Genomic DNA, 21,191 nt, shown 5'->3' on the forward strand with positions numbered 1-21,191 from the left:
ATACACACACACACACACACACACACACACACCCTCCCCCCGTGTTGGTCCAGCCCATTCAGGCTTTGCGCGCGTGCATGTGTGTGTGCGTGCGCGCGCGCGTTAGCCACATTGCTAATAGCCGCGCTGCGACCTCTGTGCAGCCCGCAGCATCTGTCTCCTCGAGCTGTAAGCGCGCTCCTCCTCGGCCGTCTCCCCTCAACGCGACTCCCGAAACATGGCGGCGCTCAGTGCTTCGCGCGCAGCGGAGAATTTGTTCCTCAGAAAACTGCGTCTGGCTCCGTGCAGAGCGAGATTAAATGTGGCGAATCTGCAGTGGAGCAAGGTTGGTGCGGCTGCGTTCAGTGCTTCCAGACTCGACGCGGTTAAAAAGAGACGACTGTGACATAATAAATGGTCCTAATATTGTGACTATTCGAAAGCCGCTTTTGTCTCAACAATTAGTGTATATTGAGTCATGGACGTATGACTGAACCGGGTCATTTAGCAGAGTTCTGCATTTTATTTCAGTTTAACTTTCTGACCGTTACCCGACCTTTAACTGCGACAATTTAACCTCTAATTTAATCTAACTTTACATGAAGTAAAGTTAAAGTCAACACGTCCAAGGCGAAGGTGAAATGATCACAGGTGCTTTCGTGTATTATACACGCTTAACCAGTTTAAACCAGTATTTAAACGTATAGTTTCCTGTTCTGTCATGTCAATGCTCACGTGGCCGCACGTTGCATAAGAAATACTTACATAAATAAATAATGTCTGTATTAAAAACTTCCCGAGGTTACAGGTTCAAAGGAATCTGAAACTGAAATCACAAATATGCAATATCAATTTTGGTTATACCGATTTATGAAGTAATTGCAAAACAATATCCACAATATGAGAAATAGAGGTGGCAAAACTCAACCAAATGTTATGTTAATTGAACAATTAGACTTTATTTTTGGGGGGGATTCTTGTGAGCTACCATCACGCTTTGCTCCCTTTGTTATGAGATTGGTTCAACAGCTTTGTTTATCTTTCCCCTCCTCAGCTGAATAAACTCAATCAGCCATTTAAACTGTACCGACGCCGCTGCCCTCAGGCATCGGCCAGTTGTTTGAGTTAAACTTCTGTGTCCTTGTACAGAATCACTGAAAAAAACGCATGCAACTGTTTAGTACTCTACACCTTTGATCTGCTTTCCACAGACCAGCGGCTGCTACTTTTCTACCTCGAGCCAAAGACGCTCCCTCTTCTACGCGGATCCCACAGAAGCAGTCAAAGATATCCCCAGTGGAGCTACCATTCTGGTGGGAGGTAAAGATCTGCACCACTTTCACAAACGGACTCTCTCAGATAATGGGATGGTTGCATAGAAAGCTCAATGACATTCTTGGCAAATTACCCCAGCGTTCAGCTCCATGCAAGTTTTGTTAACTGATAAAAACGAGAGAAAGATGTTCAATGACCACATAACGGCAACGTGAGCTCTGTCTGGCAGGGTGGTTGACTGCCATCAACACGCCGAGTGGAAATAAATTCCACAGCTCTTATTTATAGTCAAGTTCGGAGGGACATTGTTAAATATTTTCCATTGTGTCACACTTCTGTCTGAGGGGAAAAAAAACTCAGACATACAGAAATCCTCAGTATGAGAAACACCTGATACTTACAAGCAAATAGAATTACCTGCCCTGGTTCAAGGTTGACCATGTTATTAATTATATTATTAAGTTTTTTTCAAAATCTTTGATCAAAACGTTTGTAGAGTACCAGGGGGTGAAAGTTCATCCCCTTTCACACATTTCTGTCTTTTTATGCGTTCCAACACAGGCTTTGGGTTATGTGGGATCCCAGAGAACCTCATCAACAGTTTACTAAAGACGGGCGTCAACGGTCTCACGGCCGTCAGCAACAATGCAGGGTAAGCGTGTGCACGTGAACGCTGACTTGCAAACACAGTGCTTTCCCATGCGGTGATAAATTTTATATTCGTGTAATGCCAGCACCACCGTCATTTCTAAAGCCTAATTTGTTTTATTTATTGATGTACATCAGTTTGTTACGTTTTTTTCTTCTTTTTTTTCTTCATGTTTGAATCTGGAAAGTCCACGTTTGCCGTCATGTGTCATTTCTCTTTCATTAAGAGCTGTGCGTTTGCGGTGTCATAAAAATGGAAGTTCAATGTGACGTTGACCTCTTCCACTACTTTGAAGGAAATGTCACAAGAAGTCTTAATTGGACCTGCAAATAAGCGGGTCTCCTCACAGACTGTTTTTAAAGGTTTGTCGGAGGAATTTGTGACCTTGTTGTTATATCATCAAACCGGCAGTGTTTACTTGGAGAGATGCCCAGAAGTCAGCTTCTGATAAGTTACCAGATTTGCAGGCACAAGTGAAAGTGACTGCCACTCCTCCGGTGTCCGGTGACATTGGTGTGTGTGTGTGTGTGTGTCTTTTTCTCTCCGGTATAATCTCAAACGATCCACTACTGTAGTTACAATAAATAATACCAGTATTAAAACACCGTCTCAAATAAAAAAATTGCAAAATAAAGGTTGAGAGTCCTAATTGATTGCACATGGTGTTTATTGTAGTTGTGCAGTAAGAAGCTCAAATGGCTTTAAAGTCCCTGAATAAAGGGCTCTGTGCAAGTAGCTGTCAGAAAAACGCTGTCCTACAAAGTGTGGTGCACATAAGTTACACTTCACTGGACCTTTTCTCGTGGACTTTGATTTTGCTGCATATTGATTCTTTGAATAGTTACACAAAATATTAACTGGAGTCACGGCGTCCCCTCTGGACAAACAGTGCTGCCCGCGGACTCTATATTGTAACCTCTTAGGAACAGTGGCGTGTTGTCCCTATTGTGTCTTTTCTCAGCCGATCCCAACGCAGGGAATCCTCTCCTGTACGTCCACACGGAGGCTACATGGACATTATAGTGGGATTTGCGCTTTGATGTGGTCACGGCAACGCGTGTCTTTTAAGGGAAGGGGAACAAAGTACCTTCATGATGATATTACATTTTGAACGGACCATTTCCTGAAGCTGAAAAGGCCGCCGTGATTACAGAGGGATCTCCTCTACTGCCATTAGGAGCACCTCGACATTCACACAACTCCTCAACACACACACACACACACCGCTAGGATCTTAATCACGGTGCGCTTTTGCGATGTAGCGAATAAGACATATGGGAGTCAGTAGCAGATAACGGGATGTATGAAGGTTTTGCAAATAAAGGGTTTCATATGAACAGCAACTGCAATGTGTTTGATGTCTTTGCACGGTGGGGAGATTGAATTGTTGCTTGATGAAGACTGACACAGGGGGCTCTTTATGCACTGTAATACGAGACGAGATGGGGATTCAGCTGTACACAATAGATAATTGGGAGAACTGCACCCGCTACAACCTTTTATACTTGGTGTCTAATCAGCATAGCTGGTGTATGAACGGCAGACATTGTGTGCAAGGCTAGAAGCTGCTCCCACAACTCCGCATTTGTCTTGCAGAGATTGCTTTTTGGTTCTACATTGTTGTCTGTCCTCAACAGTAGAGTCCACCCGTTGACACGGTGTTTGTCCTCAAAAAAACACATGCAAACACACACGCTACCATTAGTCAGACATGCCGAACCCTTTTACACAGACGGCTTTCAATGTTTTGTAACACTAGCGCTGTGTGGAGCAGCGGGCTTCACGCAGACATCTGTTCTTGATATTCTGGGCACACACGGCCTGCATATCTTGTCATCTGAGGTTAGAGTTGTGTACAAAGCTGTGGCTCCGGTCCTGAAAGAAGCTCTGTGCTGAGCTTTTGCATTGGCTCTGATCACTAGGAGCAGAAACGGTAGCAAAGGGAACGAGTTTACCCATTAACATGCAGGAAAGCGTTAAAAAAATCATTTGATTGCCGTGTCCTCAAAGTAATGTCCCCTGTAATAAGAGGAATAGACCTAAAAAGCAGAACCCAGTTAAAACCGCTTTATGTGTTCTAGAGTTTATGAAGACTATGTCCTAAAGACTTCACGTGTTAATGACTTTCCAGCCACATGCATCAACCTCAGTCACCTCACACAACCAGTATCCCAACAACCCATGTAACACAATGCCTGTCTTTGTAGCCACAGTCATATTTATGGGAATGAGATTTTCTTGCTAATAAATGGTCTCTTCAGGTTTGATGGTTTGTATGTGTGATGTTCTTCAGAACCACGTGGAGCTCATGTAACCCACACTTGAGACAGAAATGAGCACCGCAGGTTCATGAACATCCCCTTGCTGCATGCGTAATGAAAAAAGTAAGGATTCTGTGGATTTCTACCAGACAATAAACAAAGGGACCCTCTCAAATGTCTGGTTTCTCAGCGGTCTGCTGGGCTTTTGTCACGGCCGCGGCTTTTCTCCTCCTTTGAGATCGCATAGAAGGAGCCGTTTCACTTGGTTTGGCCCCATTCAAACAACCTTGAATAACCCTCTTTCGTAATAAGAGCATTACATTACATACTGTACAATGTCAGGACGCTCCTCCCAGTGAAAGAGGACGGGAACATGAGACCAATGCAGTGGTGCGTCGTGTTGAATAACAGTGGATGCGGCCAGGATTAGTAAGAAACGGATCAGCAGATAAAATACATACAAATATACACATTTCTACAAGCTAACTAAATACATTCAACATATGCACCCTTTTAAAACCTGTAAAATCTGTATAAACTGATCCCTTTTCAGCTTTGCTTTTTTAAACCTAAAAAGCTGAACATTGAACAACGGAGTTTAAAGCACCATTTTCTTTTTTTTGTCCTCGGTGTTTGTTCAGTATTGTGTTGCCTCGCTGGGGGCACCTGTGGCTCCGGAGGGAGAGCGGACGTCCACATATCAGAAGAGTGGCGTCCTCTATGCATGAGGGTCTTGACTCTTGGGTTAATATACTGAGCACAAAATGGCACAAGTGTGCGTGTGAGTACATATCGTTCCCGATGAGCAGGTGGCCCCTTGTGTGCTAATATCTGCTGCCACGGTGTGTGTGTGTGTGTGTGTGTGTGTGTGTGTGTGTGTGTGTGTGTGTGTGTGTGTGTGTGTTAATGGATGAATGTTGGCTTGTGTTGTAGCGGTTGCAAAGACCTAGAAGAGCGCCGTGCAAATGACCTCCATTAACAATTTACCTCATCCTTTCTAATCGAAGGTCCGTGATGACGTGTTGTTTTTTCTGCAGAGTGGATAACTTTGGCCTGGGTCTGCTGCTGAAGACCAAGCAGATCAAGAGGATGATCTCTTCATACGTCGGGGAGAACGCAGAGTTTGAGCGACAGTATCTGACAGGGGAGTTGGAGGTGGAACTGACTCCACAGGTTGGTCAGAAAACATAGAAAGCTCTATGGATACTTTTCCTTTCAGTAAAAACAATAAGCACAAAAAACAATGCACATTTCAACTTCCAAATGATCTGACCTCAATCTGTAGATGTTATACACCTGAGGATAACAAAGGCATGCAGGTGACATTTATGTATTTGTCGTCTTTTAATCTGACACGTTTTTTTAGGGAACTCTGGCAGAGAGGATCAGGGCCGGGGGTGCCGGGGTTCCAGCCTTCTTCACGGCCACCGGCTACGGCACACTGATCCAAGAGGGAGGCTCTCCTATTAAGTACAACAAAGATGGCAGCATTGCCATCGCCAGTGAGAAGAGAGAGGTGAGAGTTTTGTCCACTATGTGGATATATATATATATAATATATATATGTACATTGCAAAAACACTCGTTGGTTCTGCATTTAAACAACAAGGTAAACATCCAGACATAAGGCTGTTCACAGACGGCGTAATGCACCACCACAGTTTATGTGATATGCTATTTGATTTTCTTGTGTGAATTGAATGAATTTGCAATAACTGCTCTTGTTGTTGCGGACTCGCCGCGTGAAAACGTTGTTGAACGGGTCAGCATGTTCCCACTCCATGGATTGTGTTTTGTCATTGGTCAGGTGCGGGAGTTCAACGGCAGGCACTACATCATGGAAAAGGCCATCACTGGAGACTTCGCCCTGATTAAGGCGTGGAAAGCCGACAAGGCTGGAAACATTATTTTCAGGTAAAGGATGAAATGGCAAAATACCAGTATTTATCTAGTGAAGGGTTCATGCTCTTTTTGCCTTAAAGCGCATCGGACTCGTCTTAATCACCTTGCTCGTGTTTGCACAACAATCACTGCATGATGCCGGCGTCATGTGGTGATAGTGGAACAGTTTAGGGGACGGCTGGGTTTCATTTAGATGTTCTTAGCTTTTTAACCTTGTCCTTTTTGATAGGATCTTTAAGAGATGTTTTGTATGGACGGAGTGTAGGCATTATTAAATTCAACATATATCAGTATTCGCTTCTATATCTTGAATTATTCTCCAAGCACACTGATTTCTGTTTCGTAACTAATAATTACTAAGTGTGATCCGGTTCAACAACGTACATGAATTAAGGTTTATGGATATCCTCATCAGTTATAGCAGATTATCAGTAGATTGAAGATCAATACTGAATCTAAACTATCTGTAAGGCAAATGACACAAACCTGGCAGATGGGAATGATAATGAGTAGATGTAATAAAGCATCTCTCCACCAGAGGGCAGTCCCTTCCAATAAACTAACATGCCATATAGGAAATGAGATGATAGGGTACTTGGTTGGAATATTGTTATCAAATCTGTTTTCAAATGACTTATTTCTTGCTACCATCTTTCAGGAAAACAGCGAGGAATTTCAATCAACCCATGTGCAAGGCAGCCACAACCACAATAGTTGAGGTAGGGATTTCTAACAACCCAGACTAAAGCTTTCTTTTGATCGGTTGTCATGCATTATGTAAACTTTGATTTTCCAGGAATTTAGCTATTCTGGCCCTCACGGCGGAAAAAATTGCTCTCCCTCTGTGTGTCTTTTCCTTTCTTTGGTGATTAAGCCAGACCGCCACGCTGGCTTCTATCGACGTCGGTGCATGCGAACGTCCCCAGCTGGTCGGCTCACGGCCGGCTGCCGCTCCGCACTTCTCTCACACGGGGGTTACGACGCCGTGTACCGACCCGCGCTCTCGTCTTTCAACAAACTAAATTAGCCCGCCACTGACGTCTTCCCATAATCATGTAGATTACATTTTTGAAATACTTATGTTAGTCTCTAAATTCTGATGGAAGTGGTGTAAATAAAACCGCCATTTGCCATTCGAACCCAACCACACAAAGTCTGTAGTCACACATTCATCATCAAATAAATGTTACCTGACCAACCTCGAACAACAAGAGCGGTCCGAAGCAGAAACGTGAGAAGGGGATCTTACGGGTGTTAAATGCTTGGTACAAAAGAGAGATTTTGAAGTCTTAGTCGTGAGAATAATAAAAGATAAGTTCAAAGATCTCGGCCTCAATCTGTATGACCGAAAACCAACCAAGTTAGAATGTCCTGCTCTCTCTGTCTATGTCATCCCATCTCTCTTGTCATCCACCTGTCTAGCATTCAATTGCCTAGATATGTGATCACTCCTCTCTTCCGTGTGTGTGTGTGTGTGTGTGTGTGTGTGTGTGTGTGTGTGTGTCTCCAGCACACTTCACACCTCCCATATAGAGACCATTTGATTAAGGGAGCAGCAGGGAGAAAACCTGTGTGTGAAAAACCATAAAACACAGGCGCTTACTGAAAATAAATAGGTAGCGAAGGGGCTCTCATAAATCTAAGTGGGTTCCACAAACCACATTTTCAATTATTCCACGGTTGCTGGATTTGAGATTTATACTTCTGTTGATTCAGAAATGTCTGGGACCAAATGGGAAAATGACATTTAATCACAATATGGCTGTGTAGACATCTTTTAAAGTGGTTAGGGTCACAGGTATTTATGCCAATGACGTGAGTCAGTTCTACGTTAAGAAATACATTTTCCAACGTGGTTCTAAAGGGATAATAGGACGAGTCACTCTGACGGCAGCAGCGCTACCGAGAAATGTGTCTGTGTGGCGTGTGCTTGGGTTGGAATGTAGACGGTGGTCACGTGAGTGACAACGGCGCTTTGAGACATGCAAGCATAATTGGTTGGATTTAATATCAAACTACCTGCTTCTACCTCAGTGCACCCAGAGTCCTCTGCACTGGGTGTTTTGGTGATTGGAGAGGGTGACGCGATTGCTCAAATTGCAGCTGCTTTTCTGAAGATTGTTTTTGTGGGGTTTCTACTTGTGCGCAGTGGCAGGAATGTGTGCGAGGAAAAGACATGTAAACTAAAATGTGATATTTAAATCCCACATTATCACAAGCCTCCAGGAAGCACCTGACGTACTTCAGTTCACAACCACGGAGGAAAGTTATTTTCCGTGCAGCTGCTGCCAAATCTCAAATCTATTTTTTAACAAGTACACAGTATTTGAGTTGAGTACAAACATTGGTGTGCCGCCTGGAGGGATTAAATTGACTATTTGTGAAAGTAATGTTTCACTTAATTAAACTCAACCAAAAAACATTCCAGACTCTCACACAGATTGTCTTATTTTGGGAGAGCAAAGCTCTGCATTTGCATCTGAAGTTGAATGAATCAATTTTAAACTCAATGTTCTTTCCCTTCCCAGTAATAAAAACCGACTGTCATCTCGTAGGGGAAGTCTTTGAAGATTTTTCACTTCAACAAATAGTCCTTTCAAATACTTGTCATCCCCGGATCAACTAAATGCTTCTATACAGTCGGGCATTCACTCAATTAGGCTTCTGACAAATTAAGTCAAACCAAATCCAAGCGTTTATTTGGAATTTGGTACATTTCAAAACGTTCTTTATTACATCACGTGGTTATTGATTCGATTTTACTTGCTTTTTGAAAACGTAGTCAAGTCTCTTTCTCATTAGATATGCATTCACTTCAAATTCCCAGCAGGAAATAATAAATAAATGTGCGACTACGGCAGATACATATACTGAGTGTAATTGAATGTCAAAAGTGTATTGGTATGATATTCAATTGTTGTCCCATGTACTTGGAATCCCATCATAGCCGCCTGAAAACGTTCTCTTTTCGTCCTATCAAGGTTATTTATCGCATTGTATCTGCCATTTCTATGGTGCCGATGGTAACGTACGAACCTTCTTTGACAGGCCTATTCAGTAGTGACAATAAAATGATCGGCCTGTATAGAAATACCCATTAAGCACCTTTTTTTTTAATCTCTCATAGTGAAGCAATTACCACCTTACTGAAAATAAATTACCCCTTTAGGATTCGGTTCATGCTCGGTCATGAATATGGTGATGTTGCGCAATATTGACCTTGCTCCCCTGCTGCACTCGTTAAAGTTGGGAAAGAACCGACGGGCTGTCGGGTGTTTTTTGAAGCCATTCGTGTAACCTGCAGTCCAGGCCAGCGTGCGGCGAGTTCTCCACGAACATGTTGCAGAATAGGCGACTTGTCTGCTCCACCAGGTTTCTTTCTCTGGAGGCTGAACAGCGTGATCCAGGTTGGTTCAAGCTGTTCAGGAGCAAAGCAATTCGCTGTTATCAAAGGGCAAAACATGTCAGGACATTGCGGCGGTAGGCTGACCGGTCTGCGGAAAATTGGGTAGAATAAAGATTACAACCTTCAGTTGCTCACATTCAGTTAAAGGGCAGCAGTTTAGACAGCCGATCTCTCATTTGTAACCAAAACGGGGTCTGAAACAAGGCGCACGCCGCTTCCCATGTGCACACCTGTATGGAAACTCTAACGCATGCGTACCGACGTTTCAGAGACACAATGCAGATGGAGAGGTGGTCATTGAAGTCAAATTGTAGAAACTAAACGTGAGGCTTCATTGCAGGTCAAAAGGACTTGCACGTTTAATTTCACTTCATATCGCATTTCATTTATGTATTCTCTTAAAGTAGTTAGGTCAACAGTGATGGTTGTGTGTTTTACTAGTGAGCCACAAATATAATCACATTTCAATTGTTAATCATATGGACCCTCAAACCTTAAATCAAATTTTGCTTAGTATTTCATCAGTGCAGAGACCGAACCACCGACACTGAGGGTCATCTGATGAAATTGTCATCAGCTGTGGGATATGATTTCAAAGGGTGTTAATAAACTGCATAACTGAGCAGCATTAGCTTCCAGTAATCTTCTAATACTTGGCAAATATAACAAAGATTCTTATTTTGTATTGTTGTAGTGAACACAACTTTATTTATTATACTCCATAGACGCAGAAGCCACATCCTCTACAGACGCACTGTGTCCAGTGACGTGCTTTAACAGTTCTTCCCCTGCTTTTGTGACTCAATTGAAATATTAACATATTTCATACTCACAATTGTTAGTCATAAAGATCAGATTGGATTGAACACCTTTGCTTAAGGCTCAGTAAATGGGTGTTGTAGATGGTTTACCTCGTGACTCCACTTCTCCACGACATCAATGGCAAAATCTGTGAAGAACCAAACTTCTAATATGCCTTTCATCACAATACATACCAATTTTGATACCCGCCGCTACGGATTCCTTCCCCCAAGTCGGTGACCCGAGGCGCATTCTTTTCTTCTGAATCTTAACAAAAAAGAGGCAGGATGAGTGTCAGAAAAACGAGAACACAAAAGGCACTCTGAAATGACCAGATCATCACCAGCTCCTGCCATGGTTACTAGGCAACCAAACCTGGCTATTCAATTGTTCAAAATGTTCCACGGTTTCCAGCTGGTCCAGTTATTCCCTTTTCACAGTTACGGTGAAGCACCCCCCCCCATTGCATTGTGGGATAAGACACACCAGAGAGTGATTCAAAGCACTGGTTTCTGCTGCTGTTCGATCATCTGTGACGGCAAATGACTCCGCTGTATTCTGTGACTGTGGCCGTGCAACACACGAGCAATCAACCAGTCACGCATGAATTCAATTACAGTCTCTCTGTGTTTTTTTGGACCAGCTAGAGGTCTAATTTGATATAATGGATCTCCACCCTCCCTTCCCCCCCAGGGATTCTCCTACACGTGTATAAAACACAGGAGAACGTAGTTCCAGTCGGGAACTGTTGGATTAATCTGTGTGTAGGTAATGTCAAGTATTTCCCTTCACCGTTTGGCCTGGGAGTCCCGGTTGTTATCATCGGGGTGCTTAATGCTTTGTTTGCTCCCTGCTGGAATTTTAATTATTCACCACAGCTCACGTTTGTAACGCCTTTTCACAGCACTTACTATGCCTTGTTGAGTTTTGTTGACGTGTTCCCCTGACCAATTCCATTCCTCAAGCTATTTACAAATAATTATGAATCCACTCATTTTCTCCATCATTTCCCGCATAAAGAGGTTCACGAATTAGCTTTCATCTACATAAAATATGCAATGAATGTCCCAATTTCTTTCGGGATCCGGACATTGACTTTTAAGGCCTTGACAACCTGGCACAGCGGTGGTGATTATCTGCCCTTAAAGAAGAAGCCTCCCCCACGCTTTGCTGCCTGAAGTGCAGTTGCCTAATTTACTATCTTCAGAATGTTCTAGGGACTGTACGACCAACTCCAAAATGCCTGCTAATTAGCAATTAAGTAAAGAAGACCAAAGGCTCATTTTTCCAAATCGGCCCCACCTTTTCTAGGCTGGTGGTACTGGGGGTCCTGGACGGCTTCCCACTAACCCACCCGTAAGCATGGCCATTGATCTTACACGAGACTTGTATATAAATATGGCTGTGTTTCCACTAATCAGAAATTGACCTGACAAAGCTCCAAGAACGATCGAAACATGTTAATTAATTAAGGTTTTGGCACGGAGGAGTTTGAAAGCGCTACGTTTTGCCTAATTAAAGCTGTTTTTGCACCTACGTGATGTGAATAACATGAATCTTCTTCATACGCTTATGAATGAAGTCAGGGACTTCAAGCGTGTAAAACTAGAAGACCTATGAATAAGGCAACGTCTGCTTGCGGCTAAGCTAATTCATGCAGTTTAAAATGCAACAGGCACTCAGTGCTCTGTCTAAGAACTGCTATGGGACGGCCTTATTTCTTTTTTTATTGCAGCACACTTGTATTCCACTGCAGGGGGACTTTTTGTTTTTGTTGTGGCTCTGACATGAAAATCCTTGTTGCGCAGTATAGTAATGGCACTAGTTTTGAACCAGTTTTTCCCATTTTTTACATACTGGTCAGGGACACAACCAATGTTAAAATTGTCCTGAGAATCGTGTGAGTATTTTGTTATTATTACCTTGAGGTGAAGCCTCTCCAGAGTTGGCAGTGGTAATTGCATGGCTGGCTTGGCTAGAACCACAGCAAATTGCTTTGATAAGAACGGAGGAAAATAAAAGCCTTTTGACAACTCTATTCAATTATGGATGCCTTTAATATAAATGTGTCTAAATATACATTCTGTATACAGCTGTAAAGCTTGATAATGGCAGCCGAGTAGTAAGACCAGATAATATTCTACATTCATGTGCAAGTTAGCACATTGCAGGTCGCCGGTTTGGCATCCACGGTGCATCAATTTGTGCACATAATAAACATAGAAATCAGTTGTATTAAAGTAGGCGACCGAATGGCTCTGCTCAGGCCTCTCCTGCTTTAATTCATGCATTCGATGATACAGTCTCAACAGAAACGCTCATAAATATTTAAGTGTACCTTTTTTTTTTTTTTAGGGATCTCGATGGCACCATTTGCCGTTCTGCATTGCCACATAAAGGGCACAGTGAGCAATTTGGTAAAAACACACCCTGTGTGTAAGTAAGTCTGTTCCAACGTGACATTTACTTATCATGACTGGTTCTAAAGCCAGTGACAAACTGTGTGGTTAGTTTATTATTCTGCTTCGCTGTAGGTGTCTGTGGGAGTTATTCGATCAGAAAGGAGGAGAGTTTACAAACTGGATGTCTGAAATGGTAGATTTGCACGTTACGCACACTGTTAGCTTAATGTTCCCTGATGACTGGCTGCCTATCATCCGCATGTGAAGCTTGCTGCACGGAGGCTTATGTGTTCTTTGAAATGTAAACATTACCATTTGAGCTGCGACTGGAGTTTGAAATCCATATGACGCAATGTCCTTTGGTGGGCAGCATGCGTCGCTGGAAAAAATGAGTATTTTTAGTTTGTATAATGTCGTCAGAGTTTGCATTGGTTGGCTCTGACCCATTTTCTGGATACAATGAAGCCTGTCAAAGGCGAGGCGAGTTCCCACTGCGAGGAAACAGATTGCTCATGTTGTCAGTATTCTGGGTTAGAGGATCGAGCCGGAGATGAGCGCCCCCCACCCCCCCCCCCCCCCAAAAAAAAAGTGGCAGCAGAGCATGGCCAAGTGCCCGCATAGACAAACACACACATACGCACACTGGGAGGAAGATGGAAAGGCTATAAATACACAGGGTAATGAGTGCGGTGTCGCTGTCATCCTCCTGCTCTGTTGCCCATACCGTCTCCTTCTCCAGACTCACACTCACACACCGGTACGCACACCCAACACAAACATGCTGCGTTATTAAGTCAGCTGGCTTTGTAATTATAGTGTCGGCCATTGAGGATGTGCAGTCTGTAATATCTCAGTGTATCCAGGTGTTATACAAAATTGATTTAAGGGTGAAGATTGAGGCTTGAAATTGCCTATTCGATACTCTACTTCAAAGAACTTTTATTCTGTTGATTTTGGCGGCTCCTGTGGACAAAAGTGGTAGTGCTGCAGCGCGATCTGACAGACCTAATTTAACAGAGGTCCAGCGATCCAAGCAGTGTCACGAATAGTGAAACAGAATTCACCGGAGGGCAGTTCATGTGTGTGTCGAGGGATTATAGTTCAAAAACACCCGTGTCTGGGAGGTCCAGTCTGGTTCACCAGTAAATGATAAATGGACTTGTACAGCGCTTTTCTAGTCTTTCCACCACTCAAAGCGTTTTAACACTTCATGTCACAGTTTACCCCTTCACACCCATTCACACGCTGATGACCGCAGCTACCACACACAGTGCCACCTGCCCATCAGTAACTACCATTCACACCCTTCACACAGTGGTCACAGCTACAGGAGCAGTGTTGAGGTTAAGTGTCTTGCCCATGGACACGCGGGTAAGCAGGACCTGGGATCGAACCGCCGCTCCTCTAATTGGATGGCGACCGTCGCCCCGCAGTAAGACAAAAGAACACACTGAGCAACTCTGAGTCGCCTATGGCCGTCCTCACAAACTGAGCGACAGGGCAAGAAGAAGAAGAAGACGGCTGCTAAGACAACTTGGACCACCGTGAAGGAGTCGGAAGCTTCGGTGGTTCAATTGGGCGAGAGACTGTTCATACTGTACAATCACTGTTGGCCCAGGTTCTTCACCAGTCAAAGCTGGATGGGAGAGAGAAAAAAGAGAAAGCCACTGTAGAAAAAAAGCTTGTATGAAGTCTGGCCTTCAATTGGCCCAAAGGCGTGTGGGAGACTTTAAGGTCAATTGGAAGACGGTTCTTTGATCTGATGAGCCAATCCGACACAGCTTGGGCCGTCTTTCAAGGGAGAATGGAGAGAGATTGCAGTGTCGTAATGTAGGTACTCACGGCTCTGATTGCAGCCAAAGGTGCATTTACTAAAAACCGACCTGAAAGGTGTGAATAATATTTATTTTACTCTATTTATTTTAAATTCTTATATTAAATATTATATTATTATATTATATTTATTACAATTATAATATGATTGTATAAAAATCTGTTTCCACTTTGATATTTTCTTTTTGCAAATTCTTCTAAAAAAAAAGAAAAGCTGACTATATTGACCACAATGTTGTGTATACAAACAACAAAAGAGTGCAACTTCCAAAGGGAGTGAATACTTTTTAGAGGCGTTTTTTATGATCTGATCAATTCTTTGGTGTATGCCAGATGTGTACCAAATGAATGTGTTTCCTCAGAGAAATGAGTGTGATTGGTTCTGAAGGGTTGTCTGGCTGCATCTGAATTGCTGTCTGTCTGTCTGCATGCTTGTGTTTTGTGTGCTCACTGATGAGCCTGGTTTTAGATCCATGTAATTGAAAACGCAGTCAACCCTAAATGTAGCGCCTTTTTTGTTTTTATTATGTTGGCTATAGGCGTGGCACATTTCCACCATTGTTTAATAACCGCAGACGAAACGCTGCATGCGACAACCGCTGTTGGCGGGTTATTCTAGGAATCTGCGAGCATTGTGATCCAAACCGTTTGAGATGAACAAGATTAGACAAAGCTCACTGTTTTAAAAAGCCACAAACCCTGGAGAGAGAAAAAAGGCTTGTCGTGTCCCCAGAGGGCACTTTGATTCCCTCTATGCTTCTGCCAGCTCACTGCATTGCCTGGCTGTGCTGTCATTGATGTGAAAATCATTCTACAGTTACAGGAATATCAATGTGCGTGTGCCCGTCTGCTTGCTCCACACACCTGGTCGCTGGAGGCGGGGTGGGGTGTAATTGTGTGGTGTTCTCGCAGTTTTTTTTTTTAAATGTCATTATAATGCTTTATTCGTCCCCGTCCATTGAACCTCCTGTCTGAACTGCATCTGAGCGCCGGTGCAGGCGGCACGCGTCCCCTGGATGAAAGGAGCAGTGGGCTTTTTTCTGAACACGGCACATTTAAATTGTATGAGCTTGTTGTTGTGCTGCGACTTACCTTAGGAAGGCTGATTGAAAATAGAGCTCGGTGCATGTTTTGTTTTTTTGGGTTTGACAAAAAAACGTCCAATTTCTTCTTTCTGTTGCCGTGGATTTTTGAGGTGACTATTTGCCACTTTTTGATTCGAGGACACAAGGGTTTATTTACACTGTTGATCAAGTAAATTCACCTGGAGTGTCGAAATCAGTGCCATCAAATATTTGCACCCCAGTCTTGCCTGTTTTCTCCCTGTAACTGCTTTATAGTGGGATGAGCTCAGTCGCGCTTGATGAATGGAAATCATCATTCTCACAAAAGACAGATCAAGCCCCCAGAGCAGGATGTGGGCGGATGTGTGGGACTGCCGTGTCAATTCTCTTGCGCGCCCCCAATCTCATCTTGCATGGCCTCGTTTCCACTGTGGAGCATCAGAGATTTGCCACAGAAAGCGTCTTAAAAATCACTCCACAGCCCTGAGTGGCCCTAGCTCACCGCACGGCAAAGCCCGCGTAGCCATGACAACGCTAAGATGGGAGCCACTGTTAGCCATTGACTCCTCTCAGTCAGTGCTGAGGGAGGAAGTGGAGATAAGGAGAGATTCAATTCAATTTGCTGTGAACGGCCGCTCGCCGCTCATGTAAATGGAATAAGTAGGTTGCACTCTGAGCAGCACACGAGCGCGAAAAGGGGAATTATGTTGTCACGATTAAGTCCCCCTTTGGTCCCTCATAGATGGGAAGATAACTCTTTTTTTTTTTCGATTTAATTTTCTGTGATTCAAAGTGCTCTTTCCTCCTTTGATGACTAAATAAAATTGCACCTTTTCCCTCATGGAGTCTTTTCTATTTGATAAAACATATTCCTCCACCCTCTAAATCCAATCAGATTCTTATGTTGACTTTAACATCTGCAGGACTATAGTGCAATGTGCACATGGAAGCATGACATGAGTTTTTAGGCGCTCCAGCAGGATAAACTGGGCAGCGAGATTAAGTGGAGCCCACACACGCTGTCCCAGAACACCTGAGTGAGTGAGTTGAGGCTGTATGCTCGGTATATATCGGTTCCAAATGTTACCTAAGGAGGAGGGCGCAGGTGCATTTGTTCTGGGATTTTTATCCCAGGCATGTTGACCCGACTCAGCTTAAATCAATAGCCATTTCCATTCGTCTTGTTATTTCTGTCCAACTAACCCTTTCATGTACACTCCTCGTCTGCTGCTGGACACTTTCTACACAAAGGTGATGCACTTCTGTCTCAGAGCAGGAAAATATTGTTTAGTGGAAATCTAACACACACAATGCTGCCATATGAAAAATAATTTGTGTAATGAATGTCTATTCAGACCATTTAAATGGCCACGTTTGCAGCCGCTCCACTGAGATACAAAGAATAAATGGTTCAACCAAAATCCTCCCAAAACCAAAACAACCTGCCCATGAACCCCGGCTTCGCCATCTCCTTTGATTCCGAGGATAAATCTATGTCCCCTGTCTGTGTGTCTGGGGATCTCCATTTTAGTCACACAGTCTGCCTTCAGTGGACTGGTGTTATAAAGTTATAAATGTAAGACATTCTCCCTGCATTATTCACCTTGACTCACCATTAACACGTGATAGTGGAAGAACACGTGAGAAATATCAGCCTGTTTGTGTCACCTTTTAGGATGGTTTATTGCTCAATTTCTGGTTTAACATTAAAACTACATAAAAACAGTGGGGGGAAAAAAAAGAATGTCTTTTATTAAATACCCAACCTCAATATTAAGATAATTTCTTGAGATAAAGCTGCAAAATCAGCATGAGCGAAACTCTCAAGTCTGTAATCTGTTACATTTCACAGGTGGGCAGACCAGTTATTTTCTGGTAGTGCAGTTCCGCCAGTGTGTGGAATTTAATCTCAATGGTCGTGAGACATTTGACCGTGTCTCTGTGTAGGTGGAGGAGGTGGTGGATGTTGGGACCTTCGCTGAAGAGGACATCCACATACCCAGCATCTACGTCCAGAGGGTCGTCCAGGGAGCCAGCTACGAAAAAAGGATCGAGGTACCAAACCGGTCGTCTCCATACAGATCCACGCATTTCAATTCTCTCTCTGTGGTTTGAGAATTACCTGAGTCACTTTATAGAAAATAAAGTTCCATTCAACAAATGGTTCAATTATTGAAAAGAACGATTAATCCTTCTACAGCCAAATGCAGCTTTCTGGCTAAGCCACTGTAGCAGGATTTTAGGTTTCCATCATTGTTGAGAAATGCTCGTACTCTCTCTCTCTCTCCTCACATGTCTCTATGCTCCGCCAGAAATATCCTCCCAGCATGCTGCCTCCCTGATCCTCATACATCCCTGTTTGCTTCCAGAAACGCACAGTAAAGAGAAGCCAAGAAGAGAAGCCCAAACCAAAGAAGGACGCCGACATTGTTCGGGAAAGGATCATCCGCCGGGCTGCTCTGGAGTTTGAGGATGGGATGTACGGTATCCTTTAAAAATAACTCACAAAACCTCGTCACTTTGTGCCTTAGGTTCCTCCTTAAAACACAACAGCTGTAAAGGCAAACCAGGTGTACAGAGAGAAAGAAAGCGGCGTCCTGCCCTGCTGTCTTTTCAACACACATGAAAAATAGTTGTCTTTCCACCAGTTGATTGAAATTTCAAATTATACTCTGGTTTGTCAGCAGTTTATTTTTTTGTATTTCTATTCTCCCATAGTTCAGCCCAATGCATTTGTCATCTTGGAAAATGTTGTGACTTCATAGTCGTGTCCGCGGCGTGCTGTAAGGTGATTGTTTCTGTTAAAGAAGGTCTCTCGTCAAATGGAATATGTTTCTCTAATTACCTGCTTCACATTCCATGACGACTGATGTGATAATTACCATCTTTAACAAAGAGCCTATCAGCCAACCTTGGTATTGGAATCCCCATGCTGGCCAGCAACTTCATAAAACCAGACATCACTGTGAACCTCCAAAGTGAAAATGGGATTTTGGGACTGGTAAGACGCCTGCAGAGAGCTTTCTTGTCCACTGCAGCTTCAGTGCTTCTGAACTAAACGGAGCCGACGGACGGCTCAGTATCCGTCTTGCGTCTGGACGTCTTCGCAACAGTTTCAAGCTAAATTGTGCTCTGAGCCCAGCGGTAACGTTTAAAACGTATAAATGGTTTTATTGTACAACAGATTGACTTTTTCTTCCGTTTCTCTGGCTCGCGATCACTATTTGCTGACAAAGCCCTCCACAAAGGCTGCTGCCATGGAATGACTTTCGTTTCAGTGGTTCTGGCAGAAGGATGTAAGCGCCTATGCTAATGCCTTATTCTCCAAGGTTTCTTTTGATCATGAGTGTCGGTTTGAAAGAGATACCACCTCTCCCTTCCCCTTTCCACCCAAACGGTTGGAGCGTTGCGTAGATCAATGTGTCATCGAAATCGCTGAATTGTGTTTTCTTCTCTTTGAGTCGTCTTGGCTGAATGACATGCGGTTGCCTCGCCTGAGCACAGCCGGGTTCATCTGCTTTTCTCTCTGCGTAGGGGCCGTACCCCACCGAGGATGCAGTGGACGCAGACCTGATAAACGCCGGTGAGAGTGTTGTCCGGATCGATACGTAATTCCAACTAAAACATGGATTTATTAAGGGACCCTTTTTGGTTGGCATCTGGTATCCCGTTATGTTTTCTGATTTCCTACAAGATATTTTCTATGAAAATGTTTTATCCAGTTGCACTTTCAATCAATACTTTACAGGTGCACATTTTCTTTGAAAGTAACACAGAAGTTTAATTATAAAGGACTTACAAGAAGGTGATTCAAATACATTTATTTTGTAAACTTTGCCATGATAAATTAATGCCAATATTCAGTTATGCCAAAAAAAAATCATATGGGCTGCTGTTTAGTTGTTCAGGGTAATTGAAGAAGACGTGAATCTTGTGATTTGTCACTTCTGCAAGTCCAAAATTAAGGAAGAACATCCTTAAACTATTTGGAACAATAAAACGTTCAGGCACTTATTCCAATCGCAGCTATTTCGTCCGACAGCATCAGTCCTGCCTATGAAAGCTAACATTAACCGAGGTTCCATTGACTCTATTCAGTGAGAATTCGTATCGGGTGAAGATCAATTATATTATTGTCACAATGTGTTTTAAATGTTATTTATTTATGACACTTGAGTAAATACAGTTTTTTGAAGCCAATTTTTAGAGAGTAAATTATGAACTTATAACTTATAATGCATAAAACCACCAATTGCCTGAAAATATATTTCATCAAGGCACATTGCTATTGCTGTATCTCAAAGACTTGAAAATATCATGTGTCCGCAGGGAAGGAGACTGTCACGGTGCTTCCAGGTGCTGCCTATTTCTCAAGTGATGAATCATTTTCCATGATCCGAGGGTAAGACCAGAAGTTTTGGGAAAAGTTTTTCCAGGCATATCAGATATGTCATCAAACTGGGGTTCTCCTTTATAAACTCGTGATGCAGTTTATGCCCAAAACACACATCATTTTCTCACAAATCTTTTCTTCATTCGCTAGTTTTACGCCCGCACTGTAGCCAGCTCCAACGATTGGATTTATGCAGAGGAGACGGCCACGATTTGCGAACGCTGGATTGTAACAAATCGCTACGTCACCGGCAGAGCTAGACAGCGGCTTTGCCAATATTCCCAATGTTCCCCTTTTTATTGATTTGCCAGCTGTCTGAAATTGCTCACCCACACACACACACACACCCGGCAGCATCGGTTCTGTTTGTCCAGCACCCGGTGGAAATCCAATAGTGCTCATAAATAGCGCTGTCTGGTCACACCGCCAGGGAGAGGACAGAACCGAGTGCGCACACCCCGTTGTGCCAACACATTGAAGAGACCAGAGTCACTGGGGGAGAATAACACAACATATGATGGATTGAGCTGTGGGGGCCTCAAATCCCAATCCAGCCTCTTCTCCTACTCTGAAGATGACTTGTGCTTCTTAATGACAAACCGTGTTCACTTTTTAGCATCTCTGCGTTCGTCTTCACTTTTCACCGGCCGTGTGTGGCCCTGTGCAAAGTGTTTTATTCATGACAAATTCTGGAGGAAGGCGGCTGTTATTGTGATTTGTTTGCCGTGAGAATCTACTACCGTCAATATTCAAATGCACTGTTTTGCATTGTGTGTTGTCACAGGTAAACTGGGACAATACTAACACTAACAATACAGCATGCATTGTCTGATGAGTGGAATTGATGACTGATTCTGAAGTTGACAGCTGTCGTCGTCTTTTGTGTCATTCTCTGCAGCGGCCACATCAACCTGACCATGCTGGGAGCCATGCAGGTGTCCAAACACGGAGACCTGGCCAACTGGATGATCCCCGTAAGTTGGTCTTCTTATCCATCGTTTTGCAAACTCTTTGTCTTTCTGCTCCATCTGCTGGAGGTCAACAAGCCAACATCAGTGCAATAGGCGTCATCCAAACGCAGCCTTACGAAATATATAATAGCCGTTTTTTTTTTATTAATTTGGATATGTTTCTATTGCCAATCGAAAAATGCACTTGACTTGAGGCTTTAGAATCAATGGAAAAAAAATGGAAAACTGAACAGTTATGATATATATTGATTGATC

The 21,191-nt window shown here is 43.3% G+C and overlaps 1 protein-coding gene across 1 annotated transcript in view; it reads left to right on the top strand.

The window, feature by feature from the left end:
- Positions 1–21,191, top strand: part of oxct1a (3-oxoacid CoA transferase 1a) — a 34,096-nt gene continuing 12,905 nt past the window's right edge. Inside the window, exons 1-13 of the mRNA XM_040194780.2 lie at positions 1–325; positions 1,191–1,299; positions 1,816–1,906; positions 5,202–5,337; positions 5,531–5,680; positions 5,972–6,078; positions 6,725–6,785; positions 17,520–17,627; positions 17,942–18,056; positions 18,479–18,573; positions 19,107–19,155; positions 19,902–19,974; positions 20,864–20,939. Of these exons, the coding sequence (XP_040050714.1) occupies positions 218–325; positions 1,191–1,299; positions 1,816–1,906; positions 5,202–5,337; positions 5,531–5,680; positions 5,972–6,078; positions 6,725–6,785; positions 17,520–17,627; positions 17,942–18,056; positions 18,479–18,573; positions 19,107–19,155; positions 19,902–19,974; positions 20,864–20,939 (1,278 nt within the window). The 5' untranslated portion in view covers positions 1–217. The remainder of the gene's footprint in view (positions 326–1,190; positions 1,300–1,815; positions 1,907–5,201; positions 5,338–5,530; positions 5,681–5,971; positions 6,079–6,724; positions 6,786–17,519; positions 17,628–17,941; positions 18,057–18,478; positions 18,574–19,106; positions 19,156–19,901; positions 19,975–20,863; positions 20,940–21,191) is intronic.

The sequence above is a fragment of the Gasterosteus aculeatus genome, chromosome 13 (assembly GCF_964276395.1).
Source record: "Gasterosteus aculeatus chromosome 13, fGasAcu3.hap1.1, whole genome shotgun sequence".
In the NCBI taxonomy this organism is placed as follows: domain Eukaryota; kingdom Metazoa; phylum Chordata; class Actinopteri; order Perciformes; family Gasterosteidae; genus Gasterosteus; species Gasterosteus aculeatus.